Here is a 12,055-nt window from a genome sequence, read left to right as displayed (position 1 = left end):
CTGTTATTTAGAAAGTAATGTTGTTGTTTTTATTATATACGTCAATGGAGGGTTTCACAACTCCTCCACAGCACCTTTCCCACTGGTCATGTCTGGTCATTTCCTGCTCAACATCAAGGCGTCTAATAATCTGACGACTGTAGAAATAGCAACAACAGATTGTATTGTTTCACTGGGGTTCAACCTCAGTTTCCTTCTGTCATATAACTAAATACTCATTAAATACTTCAGGTTAAAAGTTTAAAACTTTTAACCTGCTCTGCAATCCTGCAAGTTCATGGTCTGATCGACTGGCTGCAGTTGTTTTCGACAGTAATTACATCATTTTCACAACGGGAGGGGAAGTTGGATTTAGAAAAAAATAAATGTTCGTGCTGCTACTGATGAAAGAAAGCTTTATTACATAGTGCTATCCATGGTGAATGATTCACAGTGTGCTCAGCGCTGCTTTACTTATCTAACTCTTAAACTACACACATTCATTTTATTATAAGACTTTTTAAATTCAGAAAAGGTTATTGTCTTTTAATTGTAAAGGACCTATATGCTTCCCGAGGTTTTTCTCCAAATCAAGGTGTAGAAAGACTGAAGACCATCACAACTCCACTGATACCAGACTACTTATTGTTGTCAGGCCTGGTCTAAAAGGAGGACCCTGATGCAGGGGATATTCGTACCGGCGCACTTTATTGTTTCCTTTGATCCAAAACAACTCTCTCACTAATCCTACAAACATAAAGCGCTCCCGAGGGAGGGGAAAAAAACAGAACAGAACTACTTACGCACAAAACTCTTGGGCAAAATCTATCTAGGGCTGTGGCCGCGGGCTTTGGTGCATGGACCAGGACAAACACTTTGGCACAGGACAGAGGGAAGACGCAGACTATAAGCACATGAGGGTAATGGGGAACAGGTGGGACCACTCAGGGATCAGGGGAGACAATCAGACCGGTGACACATGAGGAAAGGCAAGTGACCTGAAACGAGAGGAGAGTCATGCTTCAAAATAAAACGGGAAGTTACGAGACAAAAACCCAAGACAAGACAGCCCTCACCGTGGTGTAACAATTGTAAATCCGTCCATTTTTATACACGCCAACAATTAAATAAATGAATCATTTCTGTAACAGAGACTGTCTGGAACCTAATATGTGAAAAAAAACTAGTATTACCTGAATATATTTAATCAAACTTTATCCACCTTTCAAAATTCTTTATGACTGACAAGCTGATAATAAGACAAATCGTAACATGTAGATCAACAGAAGACATCAAAAGAGTTAATTGATATTTCATTAAATATACAAAACTAAAATATGAGTTATAACTTTGAGTCATATCTTACTTGACTTTCTCGTCAATTTGTCAATTAGTTAATGTTTGTAAAATGTTTTTTTCTCAGCGTTATCATGTTTTTTCTGCAGCACACCTGTGTGCATCTACAATCTGTGGCGACACAGTTTCAAAAACATCTGCGATAATGTGTCACCCCTATACACACACACACACACACACACACACACACACACACACACACACACACACACACACACACACACACACATACATGCACTGCACTTCTGCAGACGCTCGCTGACTGAAAGTGAACCTGTCTGTGTGTCGTGTGTGTGTGTTTTGTGGTGTAGAGAGAACAGTTTTGGTCTGTTCCTCGTATCTAAAGAGACAACTGCCAGCCAGCAGAGCTTCTGCAGCTTATTCGGCGGGAGTGACAGCTTGGGGTGTTTCCATGGTAACCAGAGCAGAATGCTGAGGTACGGAGGTGTGTGGTTGTGAGCACTTCCTGCTCCTCTTTGCACTCTCTGTTTGGCTTTGTTGCAGCTTTAGATGTTCAGACAATAAATGGTGTAATTCCTTCACTGTCATCCTGTTTTTATTTTGTCAACATAACAGAATGAGATATTAATTCATCACAGAATTTCTTGTCATTAGCATAACATTTCCCTCTTTGTTGATCATATCTTTGAGTCAGAGAGCCGTTGGTCTATTTAAACTAATTTCTGACTCTTCCTATAGAAGTTAAACTCAACCAATGATATTATTCCTGTCTGCTGAAGATTGATGCTCTATTTTAAACTGTTCCGAGCACTTTATTCAAAAGTGCTTCTTTTATTTCAGGTAATTTGTGTTAGTGAGTATGACAACATTCAAACCCCCAAATAATGCCTAAAAATCAGATGCTTAACAGGTGCACAGAAAATACTTTCCGGGAGTGGTCAAACATAAACAAAAATAAAAACATGGAATCATTGCAGTAATAACTAGATATCTAACCCAAATTCCCTCCTATAAAGATGCTTACATGTAAGTCATGTGACTGTTTTTATGAGCTTTCATTTTTGCATGTTATTGTCATTGTTACACTAAATAACCAAAATACAAAGGATAAAACAAAAAGAAAACCTTCAGTGAGTTCTCTCAAACTTCTACATACAAAGAAAAACACCTCTTGGTTACTTTGGCTCACCTCTATTCGATGAAAAGTCTTAATAAAAGAAACATAAACATCATTTTGTATGTATCATTAGTGATTGTTAATAATGATCACACTCTCTCACAGTATTTATTGTTACTTTTTGAGCTGTCAATATCTTTCTGTTCAGACTGTGTTGTCTTCTTCAAATAGTTGGAGATTTCTCAGCTTCGTGAAGACCGAAACAACCAGGAAACTGTGTTGTTGCGTGGTGTGTTCTCACCTTGTAAAGAGAGCGTGTGTGTGTGTGTGTGTGTGTGTGTGTGTGTGTGTGTGTGTGTGTGTGTGTGAGCGTCGTTTGAGGAGCATGTCTTGCTGCGTGCTGTGCTGCTAACTTCCTGCTCTAGAAACGGAGCAACTGCAGTTGAATTTGTGCTCCTGTGTTGTTGTCAGGGGGAGAGCGTTGACGTGAAGGCTCTGAGGGCCAGGTTCAACAGCAAGGCCGGCACCTCGGACACCAGCAGCCGAGAGAGCGGCTCCCCAAAATCTCCAAGACCTGGGTTTGGAAAACTGATACTGCCACTGACAGAGAACGATCTGGCTCATCACAGACTGAGTCGTACGGTTCCTCCTCCGACGGCCAGTCCAGACCTGGTCAGATCCCCGAGAGCCGAACCGATGGCAGCCGCCATCCCCTCCAGACCTGCTTCCTTCCCTCGACCGCATCCCAATCCTGGAATCAGAGTATCCAGCCAGCCAGCAGACCCCGGTAAGGTCAAGCTGAAGGGGGAGATGCTACAGAACATGATGCTGATGCACCAGAAGCCTCCAGGCACCAAATCAGCCCTGTCTCCAGCTCAGTCCCCGGCACCAGCTACCACCTCCACACCTCTACCGCCCCGACAGCCGCCCCGACAGCCACCCCGACAGAGGAGTGCAAGGGACGTGACTCCACTGAGGAGGCCGCTACCCCCTGAAGGACCCATGCCCTTGAAGCCCAAACGGCCTCTCAATGTCACACTGGAGCCTTATCTGAGGTTCAACCGAGGATCTGCCCTTCCTGCTCCAAGAAAGAGTGATGGTGAGTCTCCCGGGCTTGTTCGCTCACAGATTTGTAATTATGGACTCAACTCATAAATGAAAGACGATCTGACATTTCTGGTGTGTACTGGAATGGCTGTGCTTTTATCTTTTCTATGTCTTAGAACACAAATATTGAAGCACATACTTATTTATAATATTGTGCTTCTGTAGTACTACTCTACTGAAATGTACTGGCAGCCATGTTACTCTTCTAAATGCCTTTAATAAACACTGAATAGTATTATTTTGCATCACCTTTAGTTTGGTCCCAATCTATCAAACCACTGAACCAAGCAAAACAAGTTCTTTACAGAAAATTAAAAAGGCCTTGTTCTGTGATGTAGGAACTTGAGTTGACTTTGCTGGCACTTGATGGACATTTAAGAGCATTAAGTTGATTGTGAATCCGATTTATTTCCTTTTTTTTCACCGTCCATAATAATGTGAACATGTGACTGTTGATTGATGGTTGACCGTCTCATTGTATTTCTTTGCACATTCTCTTTGTTTCTCCAAGCATGTTCCCCGGGCTCAGAAGCCAGAGCGATGTCTTTACCCGCACTCGTCAGTCCTCCAAAACCGCCACAACGATCCAACAAACCCGGAGGGCTGCCGCACCAAATTGCCTCCATGTGAGTATTTACCTTGTTCACACGATGCTGCACGGATGTATGCATAAGGAAAAATATTTTTGTTTTTAATTTAATGTAATTTCCACTTATTTCCATTTAAGTACACAGTAATACATAATAAAATCTCTAAGAATGACACAATCACATTCTTATTTCCATCACAGTTGTCATGATGTAAAGGTGGAAGACAGGAAATATTGTAAAAATCAGCAACAATCTTGAGATAAAAATAATAAATGTAATACACTTTAGGGAGACGTATATCAGAGACTAAAATTTAGAGTGAAATGAATGAGGAATATCTAAGCACATTTTTCTAAACCTTTGCAGCGTGCAGACGTCAAGTGGTCTAAGATACATGCCACGTAACCAATTGCTTAATAATGAACAGGTTTGTTGATTAAGATAATCCTTTATTGCAGGGACATTGAAGATAACCAGGACTATGATGACATTGCAAGCTTTGAGAAGAACGGTAACAATTGGACTTTGTTTATTGATGCATGGCTCATTTTGTTGTTGAAGCTTTTGTTCCTCCTTTTAAGGAATTAAGTAAAGGGTTTTCACTCATAACAACTTGTATTGATATTAAGAGAATGTGCCACTCTTTCAAATGCCTTTAATGTCTTTATATTGTGTGACTTCACAGAGTCCTGGAGCAACAACAGTTCACATTGTATGGACGGGGTAAGCACAAAACACTGAAACTGAACTTTTAACTTACTGTAAAGTGAGAATGCCTCCCATTTTTATATATATATATATATAAATATATATTCCCTTCAAACAAGAGACTAAAATTAGAATGAAGTTTCCACGAAAATTCCAGTTTACACTTGTATTGCTGGAGGAATATTCCTTTATATTGTTGAAACAAATGACTATTAAGCTTAATTTATTGTCAGTGTTACAGACACTAATGTTCTTTCAATGGGTGGTGTTTCCCTTTATTCTAATAACTTTAGAGGTGCAAATAAAGCCTTTTCTGTTGCAGGAAGAGGATGATGTGTATGAGTTCATTGATGAGTAAGTATAAACTTTCTACCTTTATCATTAAACCATTGCGTCTGTATTTGTTCAGCGCTCCACTGGCTAAAAAAAGGGTGGCTGCAGCTGCTGACATGAAGCAAGACAAAGTTTCTTTGGACTGCTTCTGTTATTTTTGCACCTACCGAAGTAGCTTCTATTGCAACAACCACCACTGTAAGCACCATTACCTAAAAGGTTTTAGCAAGTAGGGTTTTTGTATTAGAGACAACTAAAAATCATCCTAAATAATACACATCTTTATACACAAATATTTAAAGTCACAAAGAAATAGCATTTTGATGTCGTGCTGGGTGTTTGGGAAACCACATTAGATGTGCCACAACTATGCCAGATATTTATTTTGATCGTATTTCGTTTTTTCTGTGATTCAACATATTTCCTGTTTGAGGAAAAAATTTTTTACAAACAAATAAAGTTAAGTTTGTGAGATAGCGCAGTTGGTAAACAGTTTACTAAGTAGTGCTCAGGCCTGAAACGTGTTTTTTTGTTATTGTTTTGTTTCCAGAGAGTCAAAGAAGTAATGGGACTACTATGAGAGAAATCTGTGAAAATCTAAATGTGAATGCATTTTTGGCCTGTGGGACGGCCATGTCAGTCTCTCAGTCATCACTCATTTGAATTGTTCTTTTACAGGGATCAGGTGGATCTAAATCGGTTAAATGCTGAGAAGCAAAACAAAAAAGAAGCAAAGGGTAAACAGGCGCAGGAGAAAAAAAATCTGATGGAACGTCAGAAAAAAGAAAATGAATTGAAGAAGAACTTTCAGGTACTTACAACATTCGTCTTGCATGAAACACTCAAGTCCAACTTCAGTAGATCAAACAGATTTTTTATGTATTTATTGATTTATTGACAATTTTATGAAAATGCACCACCTGTGGGTCAAGCCGAAGATTTTTTTTTTTTTTTAATTCACATAATATATCTATTGCTGGAAATGATTTAATCCAGCATTGATATATCAATCATTGAGGTTATTCAAATGCATACTCCATCTACATACAACTCTCATTTGTTCCTGTTGACTGTCAACCTCACACAGTGTTGTCTATGTCCATCTGCAGTTGCAAGGGGAGATGGAGGTTCTTCATACCGCCAGAGTCCGGCATGACTGGCATGGAGGAGGAAAACTGGACCTCAGCATACGACAAGGAGAGAGTGTGGAGATCCTCCGAGTTAAGAATAACCCAGGAGGCAAATGGTTGGCTCGCTCTTTGAACGGAAACTGTGAGTTCACTTGAGTGTAACAATTTGGCATGTCAAGATTTTATTTAGATTTTTTTGGGAATATGCCTTGGCCTTGTAATACTTTCTGCAATTATTTTTGCTTTGGGATGTAAGGTGTGGATGTGCTCTTGTATTTAAGAAGAATAATGTGAGTTTAGATCTTTAGTTTGAAGAAATTTTGTCCGGACCATTTTTCCTCTGCATTGCCTTCATTATGTATATAACAATCTACAATCTATCTATATAACAATCTACAATCTACTGAGAAAGTGAGGTTGTGAAAAGTATTTAGACATTTTTAGTTGTTAGTTAGTTTAAAGTATCTTTGGCAAGTGTTTATGTTGCTTGTAGCAATGTAGCATGTAAGCAGTAGTTAATATATATATAAAGTTGAATATATTTTCCACACTGATTGATGTGACACTGATAACACATGTTGATCCCAATTTGTTGTTGAAGAAAAAATAACTGTTCTGCTATGTACCTGAATTATTCTGCCAACAGTGATGCATAATGGTTCTAGTAGATCGAGATACAACATTTTCAAAAAAAGAGTGTCAATATATCAAACACGAAAATGACTTTTAGTCTTTTTTTTAGGAGAGGCGCCCAGTGATGATATTGATTATCATTTTTTCAGTAGAAGGTTCACTGTTGACTGAATTCTTGTCATAAAGTAAAATGACATTCTTCTGATGTTGTGTTACCTTGCAGATGGATACATCAGTAACACATCTGTGGATATTGACTATGAAGAAGTGAAGCGCAAAGTGCTTCAGTCCAGAAAAATCACGTCACAGTTGCCTCCACCACCACCAGACCCTCCACTGATGCTAAATGTGAAGTCCCATAGCAGCGACAGGTACAGTAGATCATGTTCATCCTATTTAACCTTTTTCTTGTTATACTTTGAGAAAAATCTAAAGTCATTTTTACCCTAGCAGTGCATAATCCACCTAATTGTTTAGTGGCAATGTTTTCTCAGTTTCACCCACGTCTGTTCCAACTAACATTTTATGTTTCCTCTAATCTGCAGCATGCTTCAAGATGATGGTAAGTGACAACACACCACACATAAACATTAGTGGCTGTTGAAGATTAATGCTAGGTGAATTCTCAAAGGTGTTATTTAACTTAATCATTGCTCAACAGAAGACCAACTTGTTGGTTTTAATTCATTGTTTTCTTTTAATAAAACATTTCATATTTAATAGGGATTCACAAAAGGGATTAATGAGTGTATATTTACACACCACTAGCCATTGGTGAACAATCTCTAAAAGTCTGTTCTTATTCAAATACTGCTCACAATTAACTGCTTCAAACACAGTTTAAATCATTTTACACAATAACACTCTGTACAGTTTGCTAAAACTCAATAGAATATTTGTTGATTTGAAGAAAGAGAGCAATGACCAACTTGAGCCATTGAACATGAAATAAGAATAACATATTTTAGTTTTAATTTATTTTTGTCCTCAGATGACTATGATGACGTTGAACCAATAATTGAGGATTTCCCCCCACCACCGCCTGACATCAGGTATCTGTTCACATGTGGTCCACTGAAAGGGAATCGGAAATGAGAGACTGAGATATTGACAGCTCAGTGCAGTATCTGAGTAATGTAAAGCTTTATTTATGTGGATCTGAAAAGTGATAAGACTACATGAGTTATTGTTCAATACCGAAAGAAACCAAGAATATGTCTCGAATTAAATGCAATAATCTGCGGGAGGCAATTCATGAGGAAATGTGTTGTTGATAAATGCTTATAAATATATATATATGCTTCCTAAATAACTATTAATATTAATTTTACAGCATAGATCCCAAAGTGGAGAAGGAGTTAAAAAAAAGATTTAAGGTAAAAAAAAAAAAACGTTTCACACTTTCACACCCAAAATGTTTTTGTTTTTTTTGATAAAGCAATGTGTCATCAGCATATATATATATATATATATATATCTATATATATATATATATATATATATATATAAAAGAACAGGGCCCAGAGTGGTTCCTTGAGGAATTCTACATACATCCGATAATTATGAGAAGCATGATTTCCACATGATGCATAACATTAATATGTTGCATTAAGACAAAAAATAAAATGGATCACTGTAACTGATGTTTTGCAGTATGAGGGGCCTCTCAGGGTGCTGCATACCATGATGGTGGATCCCAATAGTGTCATAAAGAAGCCAGGAGGGAAGGATCTGCACGTGACTCAAGGAGAAGTTGTGGACATCATCCAACTCACCAACAGCAAGAAAGCTCTGTGTTGCAACCAGTTTGGAAAATGTATGTCAATACTTCACATCCCTCTTTGACTGTAAAGTAATTGTAAGATGCAGCAGCTGATAAATGAGCAGTTTGTCAATGACCGGCTTTATACTCACATTCAAATGTATTTGTCAAGCATCAAACAGCAAATATGTGCAAATACACAGACATCCATCCATACATACACACATACACATGCAAAAAAACGTTCAAACGCTCGGGTGAAAAGAAAGGTGTTTAGTTTGGTCTTAAAAGAACACAGTGTTGAAGCAAGTCTAAGATCAGCAGGCAAACATTCTTTAGTCACTTACCTTCTGAGAGCATCTCACCAGACTTAGAAAGTGCTCTGAGAGATCTCCTGGGGCTATTGGAAATATCGGACACATTGCATTTTTACCCGATGATGGCGTCAGGAGATCAAGTTTGTTACAATTAAGCCCATAAATGTGTTTAACCCAAACATAGCCATAACCAAAAGCTCACAGGAATTCATCCAATAGTTGATGAGATGTTTCAATTAAAAGAAGTAAAAAAGTCAACAGAGCACATTGTCTGGGGACAGTTCATTTTTCAACAGAGCCAGTTCATTTAGTAGAAATTGAGATATTTCACTGAATAAGGGAAAACTTTGACCTGCAAGAGAATATGTGGGATCACCAATTCAGTAAAACTGTATTTTAGTTCAATGCGACTGTTTTACACAAAGTCTGTTGTTCTCACCTCTTACAGATGGTTATGTGTCCAGATCTCTTCTTCTTACAATGTAAGTGAATCCTCATCAGTTTAATATGCGGCCCTGCTACCATTAACATTACTTTAACTTAGTTTCTATATGAGTAACTAATGACCTTTAACCTAATGACCTATTTCTACTTTCCTGTAAATGCATTGTTGGTATAATGACTGCTCCTTGTTGACTTAGTAGTAGTAGTAGAAGAATTAAAATGTTTACACATCTTTCCATTTCATCTGCAATTGATATAAATTAATGTTGTTATCATCCACGATTACAGTAAACAAAGTTGTAAAATCAATTTCGACGTGAGTCAGTTATCGAGTTTTATGTCTAAAAACATCAATAGAAATAATTTTTCTGCAGCTAGTTTAACATCAGTCTTCCTTTGCAGGGAAGGAGACATTTACGACGATGTTGACTATCCAGACGGTGAGTTATCTGTTGATCTTCATGTTCTGGAATAAATGCCACGCAAACAGTGTTACTGTAATTTTAAAATGTAATCTGAAATATTCACTTTTGAAAACCCAACTTTTTTCTTTTTCTTTTTTCTTTCAGACGTCTACGACAATGACTCTGTACACACTGGTTATTGATACGTGCCAAACTAATCACACAACGTAAGAAAGAGAGAGATACACAACTGAAACTGAAAGCTATAAAAAAATATATAATTATCCATCTGGATGCACATGTTTGCTTGACCCCACCAGTAGCATTCACTCAAACAGGATTCAAAGACAGCAGGCTTCCTATTGCAACTGAGGTGGAACAGAAACGAGCTGTCTGGCTCACAAACAAACTAGCTGAAATAAAAACTATATAAACTGGGGGACCAAAACTGAAAATAGAATGAAGAGAGAGAGACTCACACATATAAACCCTTTGCTGAGAATACCAAACTTGTTACTTTTGCATTGTTTGTCAAACTGCTTGTATAGAAAATGAATGCACTATAACTGTAGCTTTGTGTATTGCTCGACCTCTGAGATAATTTAAAATAAATGTTACTGGTAACTGTGTTCATTTTATTTTTGAATTTGTTCTGTCTTTTTGAAAGAAGAAGGAAAAAAAAACACTTAGCCCCTGGCTCTATTGTGTAACGTTAAAAATGTGTAGATGATGGAGCCGAATGGAAATGAGCGAGATCAGCAATGAAAATGTGGGGGACAAAGATATTCTGAATATATTTGAGACACATTGAAGTAATTTCATCAAGACTAATCATTTACATAATAATATGAATTTGGAAAAAATGTGAAAGAAAAGTGACAACAGCTATTCAGCGAGCTAAAAGCAATTCCAGTAAAGGTTGAAGTTTCGACTCGAGGCAATAGTCAAACCATCAACAGTCATTCAGACAACAAACCACACATGCTGGAGAAATTGTGGGGAAAGCACAGCGAACCACCATCATATCTTCTGGAGCTGCCCTAAAATACAAATATTCTGGGAGAGCACTTGGACAATGATGCAACATATTCTGGGGCAACAGATACAATTTACATGCAAATCACTTTATTTGGGTAATCTACCAGAAGAAATAACAGAAAATGACAGGTACCTCCTAAAAATATTAACAGTAGCAGCAAAAGAAGCAATCACTCGTAACTGGTTACAAACCGACCCACCCTCAATAGAAAACTGGACTGAAATAATTAAAGAAATCCACAAGATGGAAAGAATGACCTTTCTTCTGAGACTGAGAAGGGACATATACATGGCCAGCTGGACAAGATGGACCAAATATATGTCAAAAGAAGGAAATGGGCAGATGACTCGCCCTCCCTAACCTCACAGGTTTCTGGATTTTGTTGGCTCGAGAAGCGCAGTATCTCTTAAAAAGACAAGAACTATGTTTCATCATGATGCAACCCATATATATATATATATAAGTTTAAAACTAAGTTAATGAAACCCTGTGAATATAACTTTTTGAATATAAATTTGTGTAATATATCTGTATGTTGGATTGAATTTATGGTTGACACGATTGACTGACGATGCTTTTGAAGTGTTGCATGGCTGTTTGATTGCTTTGTTTTCTTATTTTTACTTATTTACCCGCTTAATTTTTTTTTATTTGTTTTCTTTCTTTATGGCCCACTTGGCCATATGCATGGTTAATTCCTTATATTCCTTCTTACTTTGAAGGTTGTTTGTTTGTTAAACTGTAAAAATGCCTAAATAAAATATCAAGTATATAAAAAAAAAAGAAAACAGTCATTCACAACAAATTGAATGATGATGATTACAAATCATACAAAGATTAGACACCACAAACAAGATTCAGACTATTCCTTGAAATTTGAAACAGTAAACAAAAAAAATGCACAACAGTTAGCTCAACAGCAAAAAAAAATCAACATTACACAATATGTAGGCCTGCAGATGCTTCATGTGTATATCGGCAGCATACATCCTCTTTAAGTTCACAGAGTTCAAACATCTTTGGACTTTCTGGTCCATATCAGAGAGCATTGGTTTACTCCTGTCGGATCACACGCGTTGTCTCCAGTGTGGCCCTCAAATGCACCAGGTCATTTTTCTGGCTGGACTTTGGAGACAGAAGTGCCTCAGCATCCCTCTCCATGCAAGAGTAAGGTT

The 12,055-nt window shown here is 37.6% G+C and overlaps 1 protein-coding gene across 1 annotated transcript; it reads left to right on the top strand.

The window, feature by feature from the left end:
- Positions 1–88: 88 nt before the first annotated feature.
- On the top strand, positions 89–10,335 carry LOC306739568 (FYN-binding protein 1; the record flags this gene model as incomplete). Its single annotated transcript, XM_079221588.1, has 16 exons — positions 89–139; positions 2,885–3,512; positions 4,050–4,146; positions 4,569–4,621; positions 4,796–4,833; positions 5,141–5,172; positions 5,830–5,962; positions 6,261–6,423; positions 7,138–7,285; positions 7,460–7,476; positions 7,906–7,966; positions 8,248–8,290; positions 8,568–8,730; positions 9,442–9,475; positions 9,840–9,877; positions 10,007–10,335. 16 exons carry the CDS (start codon positions 89–91, stop codon positions 10,042–10,044), a joined length of 1,737 nt encoding a protein of 578 aa, XP_079077714.1. The 3' UTR covers positions 10,045–10,335.
- Between the last annotated feature and the right edge of the window lie 1,720 nt (positions 10,336–12,055).

This window comes from Taurulus bubalis (genome assembly GCF_910589615.1).
Source record: "Taurulus bubalis genome assembly, chromosome: 7".
Lineage (NCBI taxonomy): Eukaryota > Metazoa > Chordata > Actinopteri > Perciformes > Cottidae > Taurulus > Taurulus bubalis.
Note: the sequence above shows the minus strand (reverse complement) of the source record. Positions and strands in the feature narration are given on the sequence as shown.